This window comes from Lepus europaeus, chromosome 6 (genome assembly GCF_033115175.1).
Source record: "Lepus europaeus isolate LE1 chromosome 6, mLepTim1.pri, whole genome shotgun sequence".
Lineage (NCBI taxonomy): Eukaryota > Metazoa > Chordata > Mammalia > Lagomorpha > Leporidae > Lepus > Lepus europaeus.
In genome coordinates this window covers 119696283-119722402 of record NC_084832.1, presented here as the reverse complement: position 1 = coordinate 119722402, position 26120 = coordinate 119696283, and the positions used below count along the sequence as shown (strand labels likewise).

Below are 26120 nucleotides of genomic sequence, written 5' to 3'. Positions count from 1 at the left end.
GCTCCAGAGAATCCGGGCCTGCAGCGCCTGGAGTTGCCCCAGCTCTCGTCCACCTGCACCTCCCCGGGCTTTCGCGGGGGTTTGCTGCCAAGGCCATGGTTACAGCCCGCGAACACTGGGATTCTTCAGCCCCTAGTGAGACGTCCAGGCTTCCTCACACAGGACTGAGGAAGGCTGTCTGTCCAACACGGAGAGGAACAGATCATTGCGGGCCACAAATGCTGAGCTGCGCGCTCAAACCGAACTCGGAATTAGCAGGAGTCCCACACCACACCACGGGCTAGAGGAGGACCCGGAGATGCTGCGGACTCCGCCAGCTGTCCCCATCCCGGCCCTCGCAGGCTTGTGCTGCTCGGTGCATCCCCCCGCAAGTCCTGCCACCCCTGGCCCCAGCTGGCTCAGAAGTGTCAGCCCAGCGTCCCCTGGGGCTCCAAGCTCCCTCACTGGCAGGGACATGTCATGGATGTCCCCAAGTTCCTCCAGTTCTGGCGCAGCCCCGAGCACACAGCTGGTGCAGAGAACCTTGCAGACGACAAGGATGGGTTGAGAAGTATTTTATTTGAAGAGCTTTTCTTCCACAGTCCTAGAGCTATAGAGAGAGTGACTGCTGTTACAGAGAGTGCTCTCCTAGGCATCGCTGCATTTAAATGAATCATATGATAATGTGCACATGTTTAAGCCACACTTGAAACTGAAGACTCAACACAACCTTTTCAACACAGAGAGTAGCAGTCATAACAGAACCTAACTACTCATTCTACAGATTATCATTTTTCCCTAAAGTGACTACTAGGTACAGGTATGAACATAACATAGATTTGGTTATAAAGTGCCCTATTCTTAAATATTTTTATTAGAAAAAAAAGACACAATAGTTCAAATCACATTTTCCTTTTCTTTACCAGAAACGCTGACAACCATTTGAGAGGTCATCAACCAACCCTAAAAAGTCGTTTCAGCTTGCCTCCTGCTCTATAAAATGGCCCCATCATTTACATTTACCGTTTTCTATAGGAATGGATAGAAAAGGTTAGGTGAGGAGGCTGGGTGTGCATTTCCTAAATCAACACAAGAAAAGGTAAACTGATACTCTTACATAAATGAAAGTGAAAACAAATACTCTTAAGTGAAAACCACCTGTTGATCACTGTCACGGAAGGCCACATCCAGTGACCCTGTGTCCAGCCTAGCACTTCATTCACCATTTCACAGACCTGTTCTACGGGTGGAGCTCCCCTCTGCCCAGGAGCCTGCATCCCTGGCCGGACTCCTCTTCCCACTGGTCCCGCCCCAACCCCCCCGCCACCACCACCACCAGCCCTCGATGTAAGGGTGGGGATCCTTGGTCTTTTTAAATAAAGCAGATTACATGGAATTGGAGTACAGAGAAGACTAAGAAAAGCAGTAAGGAAAAAAAAAATCACACGGTAAAATACTAAAACGTAGCACGTGACGCTCACATGCAAAGAAACACCGGTTCGTGACGCAACCAGTGGGGAATCTCGAAGCAAGGCCACCAGCCTGGAAAGCGCCAGCTGTGCCCAACGACAACAGGCGGCTTTGAGAAGGACATCCTGGGTAAGACAAGGGCGGCGAGCCCTTTTCCAGGCCTGTAAGCTCTTCAAGGTCAAGAGCCGTGGCTTATTCGTGTCTGTCCTCCCATGTGTTAGGACTGTCCTGCCTGTGACAGACCCGTGGTCAGTGTTTTCAGTCAGCCAGCCCACTGCTTGCACAGCCACCCTGGCTGGGTCCGAGCCTCCGGACGCCCTCCCTATCATGACCAAGGAGGGATGGCAGACAGAACCCCCGGCACTCTGCTGGTGACAGACACCCATGAGCACGGGGCTGACCTGGATTCTGGGCCCCAATCCCGGCACAGGGGAAGGAACACCAGCACACCCACAGAACGCCACCTTAACATCAGGTGGCACAGAGGCCCCATTCGTGGTCTAAGAAAAAGGCATCGGTACTCACCCTGCTCCCCCCGACTGCTGGGCCGGCTCGCAGGCAGCGACTGGCCACTGCTCATCACATACCTGGCTGATCAGGAACACCACCGCTTCGCCACTTAACTGACCTCTTTGGCCCAACAGGGAGTGTCACAACTCTACTTGGAAATCTGAACACACCGCATCGACAGTGCTCCACAGGCAACTGCTTATTAAAGAGAGACCAACTGGATTACTCGCAGAGAAAGAACATCGACCGTCCCAGTACGGATCCAAGGGACAGCTAAGGCAACAGAGAGTACTTGGGGTCTTGGGTTTAAAAACAGGAGAGTTCCATTCTCTTTGGTTTCTGCTCCTTTTAAGCCATGTGTTTGTGTCTTACTATTATCCATGACCTTGTCAGTACTTCATTGCTACGACCTAACCTAACCGCTACTATCTAAATAATCCACTCCTGCACATTCCTAAGAAAACATTTCAAAGGACGGAAACGGGAGAGGCCGTAAGGAAAGATGGAAGAGTGCCAGGGAGAAGCAGCCACCTCCTTCCCACCGCCCTTGGCTCAGGCCTCGCGTGCTCCCACTCAGGGCAGTCTTTGTAGAATGCGGTGCCCTGGCCAGGTGCTCCAGGCACGTCATAAAAAGACAGAACACTCGCAGAAGCAGAACGAGCAGCAGAGAGATGCTGTCAAGGTGAGAAGGGAAGTCCTGGGGGCGGAAAGGAAGCGCCCAATGACGCATCCCTTTCACTCATAGGTAGTCTTCCGCACAACACTGGCACCAACAAAACAGGACTAAATCAAAACTGGTGACGACATGACAGTCTGCTTGGTGTGCACAGCAGGAAGGATGCGATCCCAAAACCCACAGGCTGGTCTCCACCGTGCCCCCAGCCCTGCTCAGGGCCCAGACTAACGACTGCTTGTCAAAAGTCTTTTATCTGGGAGAGAGCTGTAATAGGCAACCACATATACATGCACATACACACACATCAAACCGGATTTGTCAAACAGCTCTGAGCATCAGCAGAGACCTTCATTTGGTCCAAGAACCTAATTGTTGGCATGAACAGACCCAAAGAATGTTGTCAGGAATACCTGGTTGGCAGAAATAATATTGTGTTGCACACAACCTGGTTATTTACAAGCTAATCTCCACCTGTTTATCTAATACTAACTCAACTGACCCGAGTATCCTGCATATGCAGGATTAAGCCTTCCAAAGTGAAGCTCAGGACAGGTGTTTGGCAGTTAAGCTGCCAGCGGAGACGACCACAGGCCACATGGGAATGCCTGGATTAGACACCCAGCTCCTGCTCCTGCTTCTAGCTTCCTGCTAATGCGCACCCTAGGAGGCAAGAGTGATGGCTCAAGCAGTCGGGTTTCTGCCAGCCACGTGGGAGTCCCATCTTGAGTTCCTGGCTCCTGGCTGTAGCCCAGCCCCATCCCAGCTGCTGTGGGCATTTGGGGAACGAACCAGTAGACAGAAGTATGTGCTCACGTGCTCTCTGTCTCTCTCTCCCCATCGCCTCTGCCTCTAAGGGAACAGAAGAAAATCTCTACAGTAACAAAAGTTAACACTACCTAAAATGAAATAAATTAGGTTTCGAAATATATGTAATGAAACACGTGATTGGAAATTCAATTCTACAATGAATATAAATTAAACCTATTAGTTAAGTACCATGCCTAGGAAGATTTCAGGTTTTTTTTTGTTTGTTTTTATGTTTTTTTTTTGAAAGCTTAACATTTGAAAATAAATGGATATGGCTTAAAAACACTTAAACAACATTCAGAGTGGACTGTTGAGAAGAATATTTGATGAGAGGATACAAAGACCTGTATCCACGTCTAAAATAAAGATTTGCCTCATTCTACCTAACAGAAGTGTTCCTAGAAAGTTGTGCAAACAGGAGTTCTATAGCTAGACCCTTGTTTTACATTTATAGAGGCCACGGTGTAAAGAAACCCTGTAGCCAGCCCTGTGACAGCTCAGCAGACGTGGCCAGCTCCCTGCAGGGTGACAGCTGGAGCCGCCCACCAAGCCGCTGGGACTTCCTAGAGCGACGCTCGCTCGCTGTCACGGACATGAGTCTGCCTGCCACTTGTGCAGAAAGAGGGTCTCCAGGCCACGGTTTCCCTGATTCTGCTGCAAAATGTCAGAGGATTGCAGAGGGTGCCTTTCAATCACAGGAAAATCTCCCCGGGGCGGGGCAATGGGATTTTAAGGAACGCTGCGCTATGGCGGAAGCATTCCCTCCCTGCTAACTCTAAGCTGAGCTCTTGCCGCACCAAAACCCAGGGCAAGTGAAGCGCTTACCCGATTTCAGGAATGCCATGGGTGGCTGTCCCATTCTCTCCAAGCCACTGCTCCTCTCTCCAGCACAAATGTTCTCTGCCATCGTCACCTTAGCCCACACAGCATAACAGACATGAAAAGCTCAGATTAAATCAGACAGCTGCCAGACATCAACATGATAAAGTTGGGTTTTCGGTCTTAACAACTAAGTCCAATACATTCAATGAAAGTAACTCTTATGGGGAAAAATTTCTTATCTGGTGTTCCCATCCTATGTAAATTTCCGACTCCATTTTTGAAATGGATGCTAATTTCCATCCCTTCCCACAAATCCTCTTTTAAACAATACTGGCCGCCTGGCTCCTGTGACCCCATAAATGTTCAACCTGCCTCACAAGGGCGGAAGAGCTTGTGTGTTTATGTCTGAGCATTCCAATGGCAAAAAAAAAAAAGGGGGAGGGGGGACACAGCAGAGACTGTTTCTATGGGAATTCTGGGGGGACTGATTGCCGGGAAGGGGTCATAGGGGTTCCTTGGTCTAAGTTTCCTGGAAAGCCACAGGCAGGTCAACTATCTGAAGACAGAACCCTGTTGTAAACACTCCAGAAGCTCCCACGGCTGTGACTGGGGCCGGGGACACAGAATGGCGGTGGCAAAGGGAGGCTCGTGGAGCGAACTCCCACCACAAAGGAAATCTGAAATGTGGAAGGGACAGAAGATATTTCAAGTGACCTGGACAAAGCAGATTTTCCTATCGCCTTGAGCACTCACGTCCATCACTGCCTTTGGCCCTGGACCCACGCACTCGGCGGATCCGCTCGTCAGTGATTGGCCCGAGGGGATCACGTCTGGATGAACACGTTATCATGGATTTGCTCCCATCATTTAAGAACCAATAATTTAAAAAATAACGATGGTCTCTCTTTTTTTTTTTTCCCTCGCGTTTTCAAGTAATTAGTTCAAGTAAGCTTATGTACAGCTGGAACTGGATACAGGCGGCCTACAGCTCCCCTTTAAAACACGGACACCCCATCATCTGGGTCTCAGCCAGGCCCCCTCGCGGCGCCGGCTCGCTCAGGCGTCCGCCTTGTTGGGCAGGTAAAGCGAGGAGACCAGCAGGTTGTGGCCGAAGGCCGGGAAGCGGCGGAAGGCCTCCCAGCTGTCGGCGAAGATGTTGTACTTGAGGAAGACACGGTGCTCCAGGCTGGTGGACAGGGTCACGTCTCTGCTCATGATGTAGATGCCGTCATTGTGCAGTGCGCACGTCAGGTTCAGGCCCGACTTGGACGTGTTCTCCTTGAGGTAGAGCCACTGGCGGCTGACGGTGTTGTAGGACTGCACGGTGAGCATGTCCTCGCTCTGGCTGCCCCGGCGGGTGGGCCCCAGCTCGTGCAGGCAGCCGCCCACGATGTAGATGGTCTCCTCCACCGACACCATCTGTTGCTTGCGGATGTGGACGTCGCACGTCTCGAACAGCGTCCAGGCGTCGGCCGAGGGGCAGTACTGCAGGATGTTCATGTTCCGGTCTGCAGAGAGAGAGAGAGAGGAGCAGGGGCTGAAGCGCACGGCCCCCAGGGTGGCCGTGGCCGCGGACAGACGGAGCAGCCTGGGAAAAGCGGGGGCTGCAGACGCAGTGTGCGGAGACCCCTGTGGATTCACCCTCAGCCACCTCCCCCTGGAGTGCGCCCCCTCTCCGGACTGGCCCGGCCCGGACTCGCTAAGGCCGGGGACATGGGCCGCTGTGACATGCGCGCTGATGCTCATCCCCGGCACCTGCGCCTGCACACCTCGGCGCACCAGGTCAGCGTGAGGAGAGGGAGAACTTCAGCGCACAGTGACAGTCCAGCACCCCCGGCAGGCACCGGGGCCTGGGAGCACCATGGCTCACATCCTGAGAAACGCAGCCTCACGCCTACCAGCTGCCAAGCCCGAGACGCGCCTGGCACTGCTATATTGCAGCCGGGACACAGGCGAGACACTGAGGGCAAGCCCCCCACCCCCTTCACACAAGAGGCAGCTGGCTCCTCCTATGGGGATAAAAAGCAAACACTACAGGGTGGACGCTCTGACCTTACTTCTAATTGTTATTTTCTTCAAGGAAAAATGTTGCCTGCTTTTTTTTTTTTTTTTTTGACAGGCAGAGTGGACAGTGAGAGAGACAGAGAGAAAGGTCTTCCTTTTTGCCGTTGGTTCACCCCCCAGTGGCCGCCGCGGCCGGCGCACGGCACTGATCCAAAGCCAGGAGCCAGGTGCTTCTCCTGGTCTCCCATGGGCTGCAGGGCCCAAGCACTTGGGCCATCCTTCACTGCACTCCCTGGCCACAGCAGAGAGCTGGCCTGGAAGAGGGGCAACCGGGACAGAATCCGGTGCCCCGACCGGGACTAGAACCCGGGGTACCGGCACCGCAAGGCAGAGGATTAGCCTAGTGAGCCGCGGCACCAGCTGCCTGCTCTCTTTTTTGAAAAATGCTTGTGGTGCCAATTCAGGTCCTGGCTGCTCCACTTCCCATCAAGCTCCCTGCTAATGCACCTGGGAAAGCACTGGAAGATGGGCCAGATGAGCCCCTGCACCCCGTGGAAGACCGGGTAGAAGCTCCAGGCTGCTGGCCCAGCAGCCCATGCTGTTGCAGCCATTCGGGGAGTGAACCAGCGGGTGGAAGATCTCTCTCTGCCTTTCAAATGAATAAATCTTTGTTTAAGAAAGAAAAATGTTAGCAAATTGTATAATATCTAGCTTGGCTTTTCTTCTTTTAAATTATTTTGTTCCCTTTTCTCCTCCATGAAAGAATAACTAGAATATTTTAGCCTCAGTAGGGAAAAAAAATGTTAGAAATTATCAGAAAGAAGCAGCTTGTGTTTTGTCATTTCTGTTTAAACCAACAACCACACCTATCAGTGGAGGAGACGGCTCGGCTTGGGAACTGGCACGAGCCGGGTGTGTGGTGTTCTGCCTTGCTGTGGAAGCTGCCATACACCACGCTCCTCGTCTAGGGCTCGGCTCCTCCCCTAGCCCTTCCTCTGGAGACAGAACCCCCCCAACACCCACCCGTACACAGAGCTGGCAGTGCCTAGAGAACTCCACAGCCATATGTGGTCAGGACTCGAGTACCTCCTAGGAGGGCACGGAGAGAGGCCAAGTCCTGGGCGTGCCGCTGGCCCTGTGCCTGCACGAGTCTCCCAGCTGTTGTTGCAGCTTTGACAAAACTGTCTTGCAGGTTTCTACCCACACTACCTCTGCTTCTTAAATGCCACTGCTGCGGTCACACTCACTCTGGTAGACAGCCCTAGGGAGTCTGGGTACTCATCTATCACAGTGCCCCTCTGCACCTGACCCTCCGCCCAAAGAATAAAGGGCTCATTGCAGCGAGGCGTCCAGAGGGTACTTCTCAGGTCTCCCCAGGTCTCTCTAAGTGTTTTCTCTCCTCCCTCAACAAAAGCTCAGACCTTGACAAGGTGGTTTGAGATGGTGGGACAATCTTCTAGGTTTTACACTCACCATCGGTTCGGAAGTTTGAACAGTCACTTTTCTCCCCTTTACAGCTACTACTACTTTCTATTGAATGTCTTTTCTATTTTTTTAAGATTTATTTATTTATTTGAGAGGTAGAGCTACAGTCAGAAAGAGGGAGAGACAGAGAGAAAGGTCTTTCATCCTTTGGTTCACTTCCCAAAGGGCTGCAACAGTCAGAGCTGGGCCAATCTGAAGCCAGGAGCCAGCAGCTTCTTCTGTGTCTCTCATGGGGGCTGTAGGGGCCCAAGCACTCAGGCCATCTTCTAATGCTTTCCCAGGCCATAGCAGAGAGCTGGAGTGGAAGAGGAGCAGCCAGGACTTGAACCGGTGCCCATATGGGATGCCGGCACCACAGGTGGCAGCTTTACCCACTACGACACAGCGCTGGCCCCTGAATGTCTAATTCTTTAGTGCTGGCAAAGAATTAAAATAATTCAAAGAGCCATCACAGAAACCATAAAATATTATTTCCTGAATTATAAGTCTCACCAGCATAGGAAGCCAGAAGGCCAGGAATCCACCTTTATGGATTTTTGTGGGGGGTGGGTAACAGTTATGATGACTTATTTCAGAATAAATAAATTAGGAAGTGCAGCAGGAGCTGAGCAGAGCACAAGCCACTGCCCTGTCGCAGAGCCTCAGGAAATGAGCTCTCGACCCCTTCCACAAACACCGCTCCGTCCATGGCACCGGCCACCCCTCCATGGGATTTGGCACAGGGAATCCAGGAGAGAAATGACAGTGGGTGGCCCGGGTAAGGAAGGGACACCAGGGGTGGCTTGCACAGCTACGGAACACACAAGGGCTCTCCAGGTCAAATCTAGAATATCTGCTCAGCAACGGTAAAGGACGGCTGGGAAATCTACCGGCAGAGTAGACCTCGGGTTACAGGGAGAACTCAGCAGGGCTGGGGGGAAGTTGGGGGACAAATGTGAGACCTCAGCCCTCAGCGGGGGGCGGGGGGACACAGTGTGACGATGTCAGCCCTCTGCAATGTCGGGGGGACACAGTGTGATGTCAGCCCTCTACAATGTCGGGGGGACACAGTGTGATGATGTCAGCCCTCAGTGGGGGGGGGCACAGTGTGATGATGTCAGCCCTCAGCGGGGGGACACAGTATGATGACGTCAGACCTGGGGGGGGACACAGTATGATGTCAGCCCTCAGCGGAGGGGGACACAGTGTGATGATGTCAGCCCTCAGGTGGGGGGGGATCACACAGTGTGATGTCAGCCCTCAGCGGAGGGGGACACAGTGTGATGATGTCAGCCCTCAGCGGGGGGGGGGGCACAGTATGATGATGTCAGACCTCAGTGGGGGGGACACAGTGTGATGATGTCAGACCTCAGCGGGGGGGACACAGTGTGATGATGTCAGACCTTAGCGGGGGGGGCACAGTATGATGATGTCAGCCCTCAGCGGGGGGGACACAGTGTGACGATGTCAGCCCTCTGCAATGTCAGGGGGACACAGTGTGATAATGTCAGCCCTCAGCGGGGGGGACACAGTGTGATGATGTCAGCCCTCAGCGGAGGGGGGCACAGTGTGATGATGTCAGGCCCGGGGTAGGGGGGACACAGTGTGACGATGTCAGGCCTCAGCGGGGGGGAGGGGGGGGACACAGTGTGATGATGTCAGCCCTCAGGTGGGGGGGGTGTCACACTGTGATGATGTCAGCCCTCAGGTGGGGGACACAGTGTGACGATGTCAGCCCTCTGCAATGTCAGGGGGACACAGTGTGATGATGTCAGACCTCAGCGGGGGGGGACACAGTGTGATGATGTCAGCCCCGGGGTAGGGGGGACACAGTGTGACGATGTCAGCCCTCAGCGGGGGGGGCACAGTGTGATGATGTCAGCCCTCAGTGGGGGGGGCACAGTATGATGATGTCAGCCCTCAGTGCGGGGGGGGAGACACAGTGTGATGTCAGCCCTCAGCGGGGGGGGGGGGACGACACAGTGTGATGATCTCAGCCCTCAGCGGGGGGGGCACAGTGTGATGATGTCAGCCCTCAGCGGGGGGTGGGACACAGTGTGATGTCAGCCCTCTACAATGTCGGGGGGACACAGTGTGATGATGTCAGCCCTCAGTGGGGCGGGGGGGGGGGGAGGGAGACACAGTGTGATGATGTCAGCCCTCAGTGGGGCGGGGGGGGGGGGAGGGAGACACAGTGTGATGATGTCAGCCCTCAGCGGGGTGGGGGACACAGTGTGATGTCAGCCCTCTACAATGTCGGGGGGACACAGTGTGATGATGTCAGCCCTCAGTGGGGCGGGGGGGGGGGGAGACACAGTGTGATGATGTCAGCCCTCAGCGGGGTGGGGGACACAGTGTGATGTCAGCCCTCTACAATGTCGGGGGGACACAGTGTGATGATGTCAGCCCTCAGCGGAGGGGGACACAGTGTGATGATGTCAGCCCTCAGCGGGGGGGGGGGGGGGACACAGTGTGAAGATGTCAGCCCTCAGCGGGGGGGGGGGGCACAGTGTGATGACGTCAGACCTCGGGGGGGGACACAGTGTGACGATGTCAGCCCTCAGCGGGGGGCAGGGGGACACAGTGTGATGATGTCAGCCCTCAGCGGAGGGGGACACAGTGTGATGATGTCAGCCCTCAGCGGAGGGGGACACAGTGTGATGATGTCAGCCCTCAGCGGGGGGGGGGGGGGGACACAGTGTGAAGATGTCAGCCCTCAGCGGGGTGGGGGACACAGTGTGATGTCAGCCCTCTACAATGTCGGGGGGACACAGTGTGATGATGTCAGCCCTCAGCGGAGGGGGACACAGTGTGATGATGTCAGCCCTCAGCGGGGGGGGGGGGGGGGGGACACAGTGTGAAGATGTCAGCCCTCAGCGGGGGGGGGGCACAGTGTGATGACGTCAGACCTCGGGGGGGGACACAGTGTGACGATGTCAGCCCTCAGCGGGGGGCAGGGGGACACAGTGTGATGATGTCAGCCCTCAGCGGAGGGGGACACAGTGTGAAGATGTCAGCCCTCAGCGGGGGGGGGGCACAGTGTGATGACGTCAGACCTCGGGGGGGGACACAGTGTGACGATGTCAGCCCTCAGCGGGGGGCAGGGGGACACAGTGTGATGATGTCAGCCCTCAGCGGAGGGGGACACAGTGTGATGATGTCAGCCCTCAGCGGAGGGGGACACAGTGTGATGATGTCAGACCTCAGCTGGGGGGGGCACAGTGTGATGATGTCAGCCCTCAGCTGGGGGGGGCACAGTGTGATGATGTCAGCCCCGGGGTAGGGGGGACACAGTGTGACGATGTCAGCCCTCAGCGGCGCGGCGGGGACACAGTGTGATGATGTCAGCCCTCAGCTGGGGGGGGGGGGATCACACTGTGATGATGTCAGCCCTCAGTGGTGGGGGGGACACAGTGTGATGTCAGCCCTCTACAATGTCGGGGGGACACAGTGTGATGATGTCAGCCCTCAGTGGGGCGGGGGGGGGGAGACACAGTGTGATGATGTCAGCCCTCAGCGGGGTGGGGGACACAGTGTGATGTCAGCCCTCTACAATGTCGGGGGGACACAGTGTGATGATGTCAGCCCTCAGTGGGGCGGGGGGGGGGAGACACAGTGTGATGATGTCAGCCCTCAGCGGGGTGGGGGACACAGTGTGATGTCAGCCCTCTACAATGTCGGGGGGACACAGTGTGATGATGTCAGCCCTCAGCGGAGGGGGACACAGTGTGATGATGTCAGCCCTCAGCGGGGGGGGGGGGGGGGGGGACACAGTGTGAAGATGTCAGCCCTCAGCGGGGGGGGGGGCACAGTGTGATGACGTCAGACCTCGGGGGGGGACACAGTGTGACGATGTCAGCCCTCAGCGGGGGGCAGGGGGACACAGTGTGATGATGTCAGCCCTCAGCGGAGGGGGACACAGTGTGATGATGTCAGCCCTCAGCGGAGGGGGACACAGTGTGATGATGTCAGCCCTCAGCGGGGGGGGGGGGGACACAGTGTGAAGATGTCAGCCCTCAGCGGGGTGGGGGACACAGTGTGATGTCAGCCCTCTACAATGTCGGGGGGACACAGTGTGATGATGTCAGCCCTCAGCGGAGGGGGACACAGTGTGATGATGTCAGCCCTCAGCGGGGGGGGGGGGGGGACACAGTGTGAAGATGTCAGCCCTCAGCGGGGGGGGGGCACAGTGTGATGACGTCAGACCTCGGGGGGGGACACAGTGTGACGATGTCAGCCCTCAGCGGGGGGCAGGGGGACACAGTGTGATGATGTCAGCCCTCAGCGGAGGGGGACACAGTGTGATGATGTCAGCCCTCAGCGGGGGGGGGGGGGACACAGTGTGAAGATGTCAGCCCTCAGCGGGGGGGGGGCACAGTGTGATGACGTCAGACCTCGGGGGGGGACACAGTGTGACGATGTCAGCCCTCAGCGGGGGGCAGGGGGACACAGTGTGATGATGTCAGCCCTCAGCGGAGGGGGACACAGTGTGAAGATGTCAGCCCTCAGCGGGGGGGGGGGCACAGTGTGATGACGTCAGACCTCGGGGGGGGGACACAGTGTGACGATGTCAGCCCTCAGCGGGGGGCAGGGGGACACAGTGTGATGATGTCAGCCCTCAGCGGAGGGGGACACAGTGTGATGATGTCAGCCCTCAGCGAAGGGGGACACAGTGTGATGATGTCAGACCTCAGCTGGGGGGGGCACAGTGTGATGATGTCAGCCCTCAGCTGGGGGGGGGGCACAGTGTGATGATGTCAGCCCCGGGGTAGGGGGGACACAGTGTGACGATGTCAGCCCTCAGCGGCGCGGCGGGGACACAGTGTGATGATGTCAGCCCTCAGCTGGGGGGGGGGGGATCACACTGTGATGATGTCAGCCCTCAGTGGTGGGGGGGACACAGTGTGACGATGTCAGCCCTCAGCGGGGGGGGGGGACACAGTGTGATGATGTCAGCCCCGGGGTAGGGGGGACACAGTGTGACGATGTCAGCCCTCAGTGGAGGGGGACACAGTATGATGTCAGCCCTCAGCGGGGGGGGGGCACAGTGTGATGATGTCAGCCCTCAGTGGGGGACACAGTATGATGATGTCAGCCCTCAGGTGGGGGGCACAGTGTAATGATGTCAGCCCCGGGGTAGGGGGGACACAGTGTGATGATGTCAGACCTCAGCGGGGGGGACACAGTGTGATGATGTCAGCCCTCAGTGGGGCGGGGGACACAGTGTGATGATGTCAGCCCTCGGGTGGGGGGCACAGTGTGATGATGTCAGCCCTCAGTGGGGGACACAGTGTGATGATGTCAGCCCTCAGCGGGGCAGGGGACACAGTGTGATGATGTCAGCCCTCGGGTGGGGGGCACAGTGTGATGATGTCAGCCCTCAGTGGGGCGGGGGTCACAGTGTGGTGATGTCAGCCCTCAAGAGGACCGTGGGGAGGGGGTGTCGGGGGACAAGGGTGATGACACCAAGTCACAGGTACCAAGTGTCACTGAGTCTAGGGAGGACTCAGAATTCTGAGAAATGTTCAGAAGTGAGCACTGACTTACCTGGGACAAAACAGAGAAAGAGAACAAGAAAGAACGAGAGCGACAGGTGTGGGAACTGGGCTTGCTACAGCTTTGTCTAAGCACAGAAAGTGATCCTTGTAACCAGAACTCCAATGTTGAAGTACAGGAAACGACTGTAAGTCTCATATTTTTTTCACTCATTTGTAAAGAAAAAGCTGGCAAGTGTTGTCAGTGTATAGGAACTCACATGGGGCACTGGGAATAACCCACGAGTGAAGAAAACACGGAGCAAAATAAAGCACGTGGAGGCAGGTGTCTGCCTAGTGGGTAAGACGCTACGATGTAGGGCAGTGCCCCACATCCGAGTACCTGGGTTCAGTTCCCCAGCTCCTGCTCTGACTCCAGCCTCCTGCTAAAGCACACCCCGGGAAGTAGTGCTGATGGCTCCAGTACTAGGTTCCCTGCCAGGCGTGTGGCAGGTCTGGATTGAACTCCCAGCACGCAGCTTGGGGTGGGCACATGGGACGTGAACTAGTAGATGGGGGAGTCCTCTTCTTCCCCACCCCCCCCCCACTCTCTAGTAAAACACGTTCAGGCACTCTGTCTCTGTCTCTCTGGATATACCCCAGCTGATTGGTGACCCCCAAAATGTCATCCACCTCCTGATCCCTGGAACCTGTGACTGAGACCTGAGTTGGAAAAAGTGTCTCTGCACACAGCAGTTGAGGATCTTGACATGAGATCACCCTGGGCTACTCAGGTGGGCCCTAGTTCCAATGACAGGTGTCTTTACAAGGGCCAGACGATGCCAGCCACACAGGGAGACAGAAGCAGAGCCTGGCTGTGTGAAGCCGCAGGAGGCCAGCAAGGACTTTCCCTGGAACCTTCCCAAGGAGCATGGCCTTGCTGATGCCTTGATTTCCAGCCGTAGGTCCCAGGACTGTGAGAAAACACAGTCTTTGTGTTTGTTGGCCACAAAGCTCACACTCAGCCATGTGGCAGCCACACAGGAAGGAGACCGACACATGGCCCACCACCATCCCCACCAAATCTACTGTCCAGAGGCAGGCATCAGAAATCTGCTGGGCTGCCAGCACTGTGGCATAGTGGGTAAAGCCACTGCTTGCAGTGTTAGCATCACACAGGCACCAGTTCGAGTCCCGGCTGCTCTACTTCTGATCCAGCTCTCTGCTATGGCCTGGGACAGCAGGAGATGGCCCAAGTGCTTGGGCCTCTGCACCCACATGGAAGGCCAGGAAGAAGCTCCTGGCTCCAAATCAGCCCAGCTCCGGCCACTGTGGCCATTCAGGGAGTGAACCAGCAGATGGAAGAGCTTTCTGTCTCTCCCTCTCTATCTGTAACTCTTTCAGATAAATCAATCTTTTTTTTTTAAATCTACTGCTGTCACATTCACTCAAAGAGTAAATCAGAGGTTCATGAAATACTTCCCATCTGAGGATGGCCCAAGTGCTTGGGCCCTGCACCCGCATGGGAGACCAGGAGGAGGCACCTGGCTCCTGGCTTCGGATCGGTGCAGCACGCTGGCCGTAGTGGCCATTTAGGGGGTGAACCAATGGAAGGAAGCCCTTTCTCTCTGTCTCTCTAACTCTGCCTGTTAAAAAAAAAAAAAAAGAAAAATTTCCCATCTGATTTCTTCCAGCATAAATCCCCCAACCAGACACACTTGGACGTGCTGAGAACTTCATCACTGGTGAGAGCACTCTAGTGCTGGGTTCCTGCCCTGCACGCGCAGGGGTCGCTCACAGTCTGCAAGGGGGTCTGCCACGCCTGTCATTAGCAGGGTGGGAGAGCTCCATCCTGCACGTGTTGCACCACAAAGGGGTGCGGGTTAACTGTACTGCCAGACACAGCGTTGACTGCACTCCCTTAACGGGGCCAAAGTCCCTAGTGTGCAGCTGTACCTTTTCTACAAGGCCTGGGCTCTCTAGAGTCAGACAAACCAAATGCACAAAGCAATGTGCCTGGCCCAGGGGTAACCCGGAAGCGGCTGCTGTAAGAGGTGGACAGGAAGGGGAAGGCCTGGCGTCGTCCTTCCTGCCACACCACGCTGCCTGCTGACGCCAGGGCGTGAGACCTCTCTGTCCCCAGAACAGCAGTATAAAACATGCTGGAGAGGGACACTGTTTATTCCCAAATTCTCGACCACAAACTGCCCACCCTCACAAGCGACAAACACACGTGCACAGGTTCATACCCAGCACGCGCATCCCCCATCGCTGGTCGGCCCAGAATCCTCCTGGAGCTGTGTCAACATCACTCTCCCCGCCTAGGACGTGCTGGCACTCACAGAGGGAGGGAATGACAATGAGACCTCCAGCTGGGAGGGGACAGAGCGTGTGTTCCCGGGCAGGGATTCGAGCTGCTCTGAGGACACACTCCACCCAAGAGTGCCCAGCCGCAGAGAGCAGCAGAGAGAGCGAAGCAGTCCCACGAACCAGGCCCAGCCTCACCACCAGGTGGCTGACGACAAGGCTGCGCTTCGGAAGCAGAAAGAAAACAGGTGCTCCCTTCATAGCTCCCCTACCTTGTTCAACTTCCATGTTCATACAAAGTCATCAGAGACCCCCCCCCATCCCAAACACCCCACCCACACAGATGCGGAAATATTCAGTATTTCAAGCATGGAGTCCCACACACGCATGCTGGGAGGTTCCGCCCGCCCCAGGCTGCCCCTGTGAACACGGAAGTAGACCCACGCAGGTCCTTCGCTTACCTCTGGTGGTATAGCCTCCAATGACATAAATCTTCCCCTTGCATTCGCATGCAGAGAACTCAGCCAGGGGATTCGGTAAGGGTGCCACAAAATTCCACGCGTCCTGCTCGGGATTGTAACACTCAACGTTAGACACGGCCTGCCCGCCGACGGCGTAGAGCTTTGAGTTAACGGCCACAAGCTTGAAGTTGGACCTGAAAGACAGACACAAATAGCCTTCTTCTTTCTCGTCTTTTAAGACTGATTTATTTATTTGAAAGGCAGAAATATAGAGACAAAAGGAGAGAGAGACAGACAGAGGGAGAGAAAGATCTTCCAATCCCTGGTTCACTCCATAGATGACCGCAACAGCCAGGGCTGGGCCAGGTCAAAGCCAGAAGCTTCTTCCATGTCTCCCATGTGGGTACGGGGGTCCAAGGATCAGGGCCATCTTCCACTGCTTTCCCAAGCACATTAGCAGGGAGCTGGATTGGAAGTGGAGCAGCCGAGACTTGAACTGGCACCTATTTCGTATGCTAGGTTTGCAGCTGACAGCCTAACCTGCTACTACTCCACACCAGCCCTGCGATCAGCCTTCTGATCACTAAGCTGTTTGATGACAGAGTGAGGGACAAGAGGGGAACGTGGAAGCAGCTGGACACTGAAGACAGTTAGCTTCCTGAATTCTTCCACAGCTGCGGTCCATTCTACCGGAGGACAGAGGAATGACAGGCTGACTCCTCAAACGTCACCCCTGTCCCCAGGATTCCCCAAGAGCAGCGTCCTGTCCAAACATCAGCAATACAAGTACCAATCTTACACAGCACTAGGCCAAGAGCTAGGACACACGGCACACACGAAACTCAATTAATACACTTGGACCTGGCATTTGGGTCTTCCACACCCATGGGTTCAGCCAAATGTGGACTGGAAATACTCAGACAACTGACTATCTGCATTGAACACGTACAGACTTACACGTACAGACTTATTTATTTATTTATTTATTTATTTATTTATTTGCCTTGCCATGACTCCCTAAGCAGTAAAGCCACACTTTACATGGCAGTGGATACTGAAAGTAACCTATGTGGGGTGGGCATTGCACTACAGCACAGTGAGGGGTTGCTTGGCTTCCCTTATCAGAGAGCCTGGCATGGAGGCCACCTCTGCTCCAACCCAGCTTCCTGCTAGTGCGCCTGCAAGGCACTGGATGACGGCTCAAGTGTTTGGGTTCCTGCCACCCACATGGGAGACCCCGATGAAGTTCCTGGTTCCTGACTTCTGCCTGGCCCAGCCCTGGCTGTTGTAGCCTGTGGGGAGTGAATGGGCAGGTAGAAGATCTCTTTCGCTCTTCCTCCCTCTCTACGTCTCCCTCTCTCTGTCACTTTGCCTTTCAAATAAACATACTATTTAAAAAGTAGCCTATAATTTTTTTAAAAGATTTATTTATTTACTTGAAAGGCAGAATTACAGAGAGGCAGAGGTAGAGGTAGAGAGAAAGAGAGAGAGAGGGAGAGGTCTTCCATAAAATGGCTTACTCCCCAGTTGGCCACAATGGCCAGAGCTGCACCAATCCGAAGAAAGGAGCCAGGAGCCTCCTCTGGGTCTCCCACGTGGGTGCACAGGCCCAAGCACTTGGGCCATCTTTCACTGCTTCCTAGGCCACAGCTGAGAGCTGGATTGGAAGAGGAGCAGCTGGGACTTGAACCGGTACCCATATGGGATGCCAGCACTGCAGACAGCAGCCCCACCTATAGATAATTTAAAGTATACAGAAAGGGGCCAGAGATGTGGTACAGCAGATTAACGCCCTGGCCTGAAGCGCCGGCATCCCATATGGGCACCAGTTCAAGACCTGCCTGCTCCACTTCCAATCCAGCTCTCTGCTGTGGCCTGAGAAAGCAGTAGAGATGGCCCAAGTCCTTGGACCCCTGTACCCACATGGGAGACCCGGAGGAGGCTCCTGGCTCCTGGCTTCAGATCAGCACAGCTCTGGCCATTGCGGCCAGCTGGGAAGTGAACCATTGGATGGAAGACCTCTACCTCTCTGCCTCTCCTCTCTCTGTGTAACTCTGACTTTCAAATAAATAAACAAATCTTTAAAAAAGTGTATACAGGAATGTTGTGCACAAGTTCTGTGCAAGTGCTATAGGCCATTTATAGAAGGGACTTGAATATCCGTGGACCTCGGTATCCAAATGGGGCCCCAGCACCCACCCCCACAAATACCAAGGGCGACTGCGCTTCCTGTCTGGACAGAAAAGGGTGGAGAAAAGCACCCACTGCACCCCTTCCCTTGCCTCTCTCCATCAGAATGGTGACACCATCCCTCCCAGTGAGCGGGGAAGCTCCATCCTGAGGCACACACGGTGCTGCCTACACAGACTGGCACACGCAAAGGGTGGTTGCTAAAGGATGGTTTGGGAGACCCCCTAGCCCCATGATCCCTGAGCACGTCAGCCCTCCTCCTCTGAATGGCATCTCCTTCCTCCCCTCCCCCCCTTTTTTTTATTTTCAGAGGCAGTGGTTTACTCCTCAGGTGGCCTCAACAGCCGAGACGAGGCCAGGCAGAAGCCACGACCCAGAGATCAGTCCACGGCTCCCACGTGGATGCACAGAACCCAACCACCGGAACCACCACCGCTGCCTCCCAGGATCTGCATGAGCAGGAAGCTGGAGTCTGGGTCACCATCGGGCGTGGAACGCAATGCAGGCTGGGAGGGGGGCGTCTTAGACACTCACAGTGCTACCTAACGTGTAAGATGAGGAGCCTGTGCAATGAACCAAGTACAACAGTGACACAGCATTCTCGGGCTCCCTCTACACGCGACCCCTACAGATGGCCCGATCCACAAATGTCCCTGTGTCCTAACAGTACACCGTTTATGGAGAGAAATACCCTGGTGTCAAGCTCTGTGCCCATCTCAGCACGAAACGCTGCTACTCAGCTTCAGAGGCCAAGCAAGTCTGGCGATGAGGGGGGACCTGCTTGTTTCAACAAAGCACACAGGGACTGACCGGCCCTCAGAGAGCCAAGAAGGGTCGCATCTGCCACGGCTGAGTCAAGTCGGCTGTGATGCGTGCCCCAGCCACAGTTCCCAGAGGACGTGTGGCAGCGTGGTGCAGCAGCAAAGGCCACAGCGTGAGTGAGGATATGCCGTTCTGGCCCCAGGTCTGCGGCGGGCAGCCACTGACCCTGCTCCAACCGTGGGGATCACACTGATGGCAAGCTGGCTGGGCACTTCAAACCAAACAGCTCATCAGAAGGCACGGGGAGCTGAGACACTCATGCCATCCCAGGGTATTCCGGTGTAGTAACAACAATACCACAGCAGGGGCCTGACGTCCAAACCTGCCACTTTACCTATGTGACGCTGAGCAAGCCACTTACCCAAACAAAAACCACAAGCACATTTGGCACTAACTGCGGACCACACACATTTCACACGTATTGCAGTTTCTCATGTTTTTAGTGTGAAATAAAGATGCTAGATTCAGTGAATTCTGGGGTCATATCTAACTCCAACACAAGGACAATCCCAAAATAGAAACATCCCAGGAAATAATGGAGCAGGCAGCTACAAATACACACACACACACACACACACGAGGATAGATCGAGAACTGGCAGTAGGCTGGCAGTATGGCACAGCGGGTTACCCCGCCACCTGCAATTCTGGCATCTCGTATCAGAATCCAGTTCAAATCCTGGTTGCTCGGCTTTTGATCCAGCTCCCTGCTCTTAGGTAAGGCAACAGAAGATACCCCCAAGTGTTTTAGCCCCTGCCCCTATGTGGGAGATCTGGATGGAGTTCCTGTCTCCTGGCTTTTGCCTGGCCCAGCCCCAGCTGTTGCTGCCATTTTAGGGAGTGAACCAGCAGATGGAAGATCTCTCTGTGTCTATCATTGTGCCTTTCAGATAAACAGGTCTTAACAAAAACGTGGCAGTGAAAACTTGACCATGCTTGACCTAGCAGGTGCTCAGTGCACAGTGATGCACATCAAGCAAAAACTCTATTAGGGCTTTGGTCTAAGTGGTTCCCACCAATTCTCCGCTAATGGTATTGAGTGGAGGATGCTGTGGGGATGTAGTTAGGATTGGATCAGGCATGACACTGGGGCCCCAAACATGGCACTAGTGGTTTTATCTTTCTGTCTCTCCTTTCCTATTCCCTCCCTTCCTCTCTCTTTTTCCCTCTCTCTCTCTCTCTCTCTTCCCCTCCCTCCCTCCTCCTCTGCCCCTTCTACATGAATCACTTTATAAGAGAAGGAAGAGAGACCCGAGGTGGTGCACCTGCGCACCTGTCATCCTCCAATGTTACCGGGCAAGAAGAAGGTCCTCACCAGTGGCTGAGCGGATGGTGGTGTCTTGCTCTTGGACCTCCAGCCCCCCGAAACCATGAGCCACATAAACCTGAGTCCTTTATAAATGACCCAGTGTGTGGTATTCAGTCACAGCAGCAGCAAACAGGCTGAGACAATTGGTAACAGCCACCTACTAAAGGGCCAAGGCTGTAGAACGTATTGAGGACCTTCGCATTCAAGTGCACTTTTGTTTAGTTTTGCTCTGTTTTTCAAGTCACGCTGTCCACGACACCCAGGTGGCCATGCAGTTTTCGTGCCCACAGACCTCCGTGGGTGGCAGTCTCTGGGTTGGCTCCTGGCTCATGTTGCACAACCCCCTCTGCTGCCAGTGGCCCTTAGAATCCAACCATGATGCTCTCTCCGTGTGTGCAAACTTGAGGAACCAGCGGAAATAATGCTGGTGAATAAGCACTAAACCTCAGCAGCCCACAGTTTGTTTGTGCTCCCTAAGGCACACAGATAGTAAATTTTCTAAGATCAAAGCTGTTGCTGGTGTTCGCCCAGCGTCACCACTGGGCCTAAGCAAACATGGAAGCCGCCTCTTTGTGCGGCTCAATGAATAGGCAGCTAAAAGTAAACAATTCCGTTTCTCCAGACCCCAACATGCTCAGATTCACTTGAAGAGAGGAGAAGAAACTCCTGAATGTTCACCCTGAGCTATAATTACCGCCTCAGTACTGAAGAGGCCCACACCGCGTGGAGTCATGGGGCCAGGCGGGCACACAGCAATCACTGCTCCACCATTCGGGAGCTGTGTGACCCTGGACAATTACTCTCAGCGTATCTGTGCCTCAGTTTCCCCATCCATGAAGCGGAGAACAGCACAGGGGCCAGTGCTGTGATGCAGCAGGTTAACTCACAACTTACAATGCCAGCATCTCATATAAGAGCACTGGATCCAGGCACAGCTATTCTGCTTCTGATCGGCTCTCTGCTAACGTGCCTATGATGGCAGAGGAAGATGGCCGGAGTATTTGAACCCCTGCCACCCACGTGGGAAACCTGGACAGAGTTCCAAGCTCCTGGCTTCAGCCTGACCCAACCTTGGCTGTTGTAGCCGTCTGGGAAATAAACCAGTGAAAAGAAGACCTTTCTCTCATTCATTCTCTCTCTCTCTCACTTTCGGTGTGCGTGTGTGTGTGTGTGTGTGTCTAACTCTGCCTTTCAAATAAATCAATAAATCTTTAAAAGAAGAAGAAAAGGGATAAGGGGAGCAGCAGAGGCCTGCACACAGTGAGAGCAAAGGACAACGCTCACAGAAGGAAGTCACTCCCTGCAGGCCTCCGGGTGATGCTGGTCTCTGTGTCACAGCCCAGGTCTCTCTGCTGGCGAGGGCCAGTCTACAACCAGGCAGAGGCAGTGGCTGCTGGCCACGCGGTACTCCACAGCTCGGCACACAGCACCACTCTCGTCCACAAACTGCCACCACTTAGCCCCTGAGAACAACTCTTCCACTCTCTACCTCCTGGGCAGTAAAGGCGTGAACACGAGGCGTCAATCACTTTTCAAAATTACCATCTCCACATCCACTTCTTAATATCAATCCCTGGGGCCGGTGCCGTGGCTCACTTGGTTAATCCTTTGCCTGTGGTACCCGCATCCCATACGGGTACTGGGTTCTAGTCCCGGCTGCTCCTCTTCCAGTCCAGCTCTCTGCTGTGGTCCTGGAAGGCAGTGGAGGATGGCCCAAGTACTTGGGCCCTGCACCTGCATGGGAGACCAGGAGGAAGCACCTGGCTCCTGGCTTCGGATCAGCGCAGCGCGCCAGCTGTGGTGGCCATTTGGGGGGGTGAACCAACAGAAGGAAGACCTTTCTCTCTGTCTCTCTCTGTGTCTATAACTCTACCTGTCAAATAAAAAAATATATATCAATCCCTGACATCCATGTGCTCAGTAAGCAAAAGGAATTTTAAAACCAAATCATAATCAATTGATCACACCTTGATTTACTTCCAATAAACAGAACTGCAGGTGAGAAGAATTAGGTAAGACAGCAATTTAATTTCTAATTCACTTGTAAGAAATAAAAAGCTCCCTAGGGGCAGGATTGTGGCGCACAGGGCAAGCCGCCACTTCAGACACCCGCATCCCGGCTGGGAGTGCCTGGGGGAGACTCCCACCTCGGCTCCTGATCCCACTTCCTGCTAATGCCGCAACACAGCAGTGTGATGGCTCAACTACCAAAGTTCATCCACCCACTTGGGAGCCCCAGAAGAAACTCGTGGCTCCTGGCTTTAGCCTGGCCCAGCCCTGGCTGTTGCTGCCACATGGGGAGTGAACCAGCAGATGGAAGATTCTCTCTGTCTCCTCCATCACGCCTCTTTCAAATAAAATTTTTTTTAAAAATGCAAAAAAAAAAAAAAAAACTCTCTATATCCTTAAAGCTAACATGAAATGTGCTCAACACCAGTATGCAGCTACCAGGTGTTCCCAGTAGCTGTGCACAACCTAGGGAGCAGGACAACAGGTCTCAGTGACCTGGAGTCTAGCCCTGCGATGATGTGGGAGATAATTAAGCTCATCGAACCTCTGTTTCCCCTTTGGGAAAAGGAAGTCAATCACAAACCCATCTCACAGGGATGCTGTCATCAGGAAACAGGAAGTGACCCCTGAAGTAGGGAGCACAGAGAGAACCCATGGCAGCTGTCACTCGTGGTGTCAGACGCTCGACGCCTCTGGAGCACGGTTCTGCTGCAGCACCAAGACCCCTTCTCAGCTGTCCAAAGACGCCTGCATCATTTGTGAAGCATCCAGCCCCTTGGGTCCCCTCCTTCCCCTTTGCCTGCCTTCTGCCGCTCCCACAAGTACTAACCCCCACCACCATCTCAGGGCAGGGGAGAAAGAAAAACTGTCCCGGCCGGCACTGCAGTGCAGCGGGTTAAGCCACGATCTACAATGCCAGCATCTCATTTGGGCATTGGCTCGAGTCCCGGCTACTCCATTTCCAATCCAGCTCCCTGTTAATGTGCCTGGGGAGGCAGTGGAAGATAGCCCAGGTACTTGGGTCCCTGAACCCACGTGAGAGATCCAGATGAAGCTCCAGGCTCCTGGCTTCAGCCTGGCCTAGCTCTAGCCATTGCGGTCATTTGGGGAGTGAACCAGTGGATGGAAGATCTCTCTCTCCACCCCCTCCCTCACTCTGCCTTTCAAATAATTAAGTAAAGTCTTAAAAAAAAAAAGAAGAAGAAGAAGAAGAAAGAAAACAAATTGTCACCACTGCTTGGCTACTACCACCTCTGAGAAACTCAAAAAGCACAGACACAAAAAGCAACTTAACTGCCAGCCAAGAAACCAGCGGGGAGAGGAGCAGACACAGCCCGTTCCCTGGCAGCATTAACCACAGAAGACAGAGCCTCTCACGGTTTTCTCGCTCTAGAAGTGCTCTGAAACCTAGGTCGAGAGGTTAGCAGAATCGCTAAGGCTGAGCACGGTCATTCTGTCTGCAGACCCGGACCGTGTGCTGCTTCCTGCCACTTCCCACTCCACGAACACACCACCAGCCCTCTCCTTCCCACTCACTGCTCAGCTCTACTTTCTCAACAAAGCCAAGGGCTTCATAAACCCATCCCTACCGACCAGCTGTGGATGACATCACTGCCAGCAGTCCCTGAGGATGTGGGTGGTGCTGTCCACCTGCCTCGGCACCTACATTCCATTTCAAACACCCTGAGGGGGGAGCTACATCATCTATGCACAGTCCTCAAGAAGCTCACAGACATGCATTATGATGGGAAAACGAGGCATGGGTTCCAAAATTCATGCCACCAAAGCCACTTGCATTTCAACTCCCTTTCCCTAAACTTGTGAAGTCCCCTTGTATTACTGCTCATCCAATAACTCAGAAGATGCTGAACTTGAGAGGTGTCAACTTGACAGCTGAGAGGCACTTGTGACAATGTGTTGAAAAGCAGCCCTGATTTGGGAGGTACCTGTGCCCTCTTCTTCTAAACCATTTAAATGAGTAGAAAGACTCAATGGGCATTTACATTTTTTTTTTTTGAAAGGCAGAGTGCATAGTGAGAGAGAGAGAGAGACAGAGAGAAAGGTCTTCCTTTTGCCGTTGGTTCACCCTCCAATGGCCACTGCGGCCAGCGCATCGTGCTGATCCAAAGCCAGGAGCCAGGTGCCTCTCCTGGTCTCTCATGCGGGTGCAGGGCCCAAGGACTTGGGCCATCCTCCACTGCCTTCCCGGGCCACAGCAGAGAGCTGGCCTGGAAGAGGGGCAACCGGGATAGAATGCGGCGCCCCGACCGGTACTAGAACCCGGTGTGCCGGTGCCGCTAGGTGGAGGATTAGCCTGTTAAGCCACTGCGCCGGCCGGCATTTACATTTTGATTACTGTACCTTTTACATGTCCCTGAGCCTCATTTGCTGCCTCTCTACAATGGGGACCTAACAGAGTCTCTGTGAGGAAAAATGAATTACCATGCGCAAGGCAATGTTACCTAGTGCAGAGTAGGTATTCCATTCAATACCACCCACAACTTTTCTAGCCTCTCTCAATTACAATGATGGCTACAAAGTAAATATGTTCACTAAAAATGCTACACTTTAAAGGCAGAATGTAAGATCACACATTCACCTTTATGCAATCTCAAACTGTATTCCACAATTTTAAAACAATCCCCACCTAAGTGCCCACTGGTTACTCACTGCATGCCTCGTTAGCAGTGGGAACACAAATAAGCAGTGAACAAGTCAGAGTTCTCCACGCGGAGGGTCAGAGACCCCACACAAGTGATGCACACTGATAGCTCACTCCTTAATGGCCCGCCCCAACCATGCCATGCTGTGTAGATTTTGCTAATGGAATTTCTTTACAGCATAAGCATTTCCATGATTATTAACATGTCAACTTTTTTTTTTTTTAATTTGAAAGTCAAGAGTTACACAAAGAGAGAGTCAGATAGAGAAGGGAGAGAGGTCTTCCATACTCTGGTTCACTCCCCAGATGGCCACAACACCCAAAGCTGAGCCGATCTGTAGTCAGGAGCCAGGAGATTCTGCCAGGTCTCCCACATGGGTGCAGGGGCCCAAGGACTTGGGCCATCTTCTACTGCTTTCCCTGGCCATAGCAGAGAGCTGGATGAGAAGTGGAACAGCCAGGACTCAAAGTGGTGTCCATATGGGATGCTGGCACTGCAGGCAGAGGCTTTACCTGCTACACCAAAGCACCAGCCCCTAACGTGTCAACTCTTAAAAAACGCTCAAGTTATAAATAAAGAGGAACAACCTGCCACACCTCCCGGGGAGCCCCCAAAATGTTCATGCAAAGGCTGGGTGTGGACTTCAGATCTGCATTTACTATAAATTCACCAAAACACCTGGAAGAAAATGACTAAGACTGCTTGCATCTTTGTATTACTTGATGTAATAAAGCTCATTTTCATTAACAAATAAAAAAATTAGTTAAAAGTGAGAGAATCTCCTGTCCAGGCCGGGAGAGAACCTGAGATGCTGGAGGAGCAGAGTGGGAGCGTTCGGCACCGCAGGGGCCAGGAGGGATTCCTGGTGTGGGGGTGTCAGACCTCAGTCAAGCAGAGAAAGTAACAGGTACAAACCCCACTGAGGGGCGGTGGCAGTTAAGACAGCTCACTAGGCTAAACCTCTGCCTGCGGCGCCGGCACACCGGGTTCTAGTCCCGGTTGGGGCGCTGGATTCTGTCCCGGTTGCCCCTCTTCCAGGCCAGCTCTCTGCTATGGCCCGGGAAGGCAGTGGAGGATGGCCCAAGTACTTGGGCCCTGCACCCCATGGGAGACCAGGAGAGGCACCTGGCTCCTGGCTTTGGATCAGCACGGT

General features: G+C 54.2%; 1 protein-coding gene across 1 annotated transcript in view; it reads right to left on the bottom strand.

The window, feature by feature from the left end:
- Positions 1–519: 519 nt before the first annotated feature.
- The window catches only part of KLHL42 (kelch like family member 42), a 33019-nt gene continuing 7418 nt past the window's right edge, over positions 520–26120 (bottom strand). Inside the window, exons 2-3 of the mRNA XM_062195011.1 lie at positions 15975–16168; positions 520–5772 (exon numbers count right to left, since the gene is read on the bottom strand). Coding sequence (XP_062050995.1) covers positions 5321–5772; positions 15975–16168 — 646 coding nt within the window. The 3' untranslated portion in view covers positions 520–5320. The remainder of the gene's footprint in view (positions 5773–15974; positions 16169–26120) is intronic.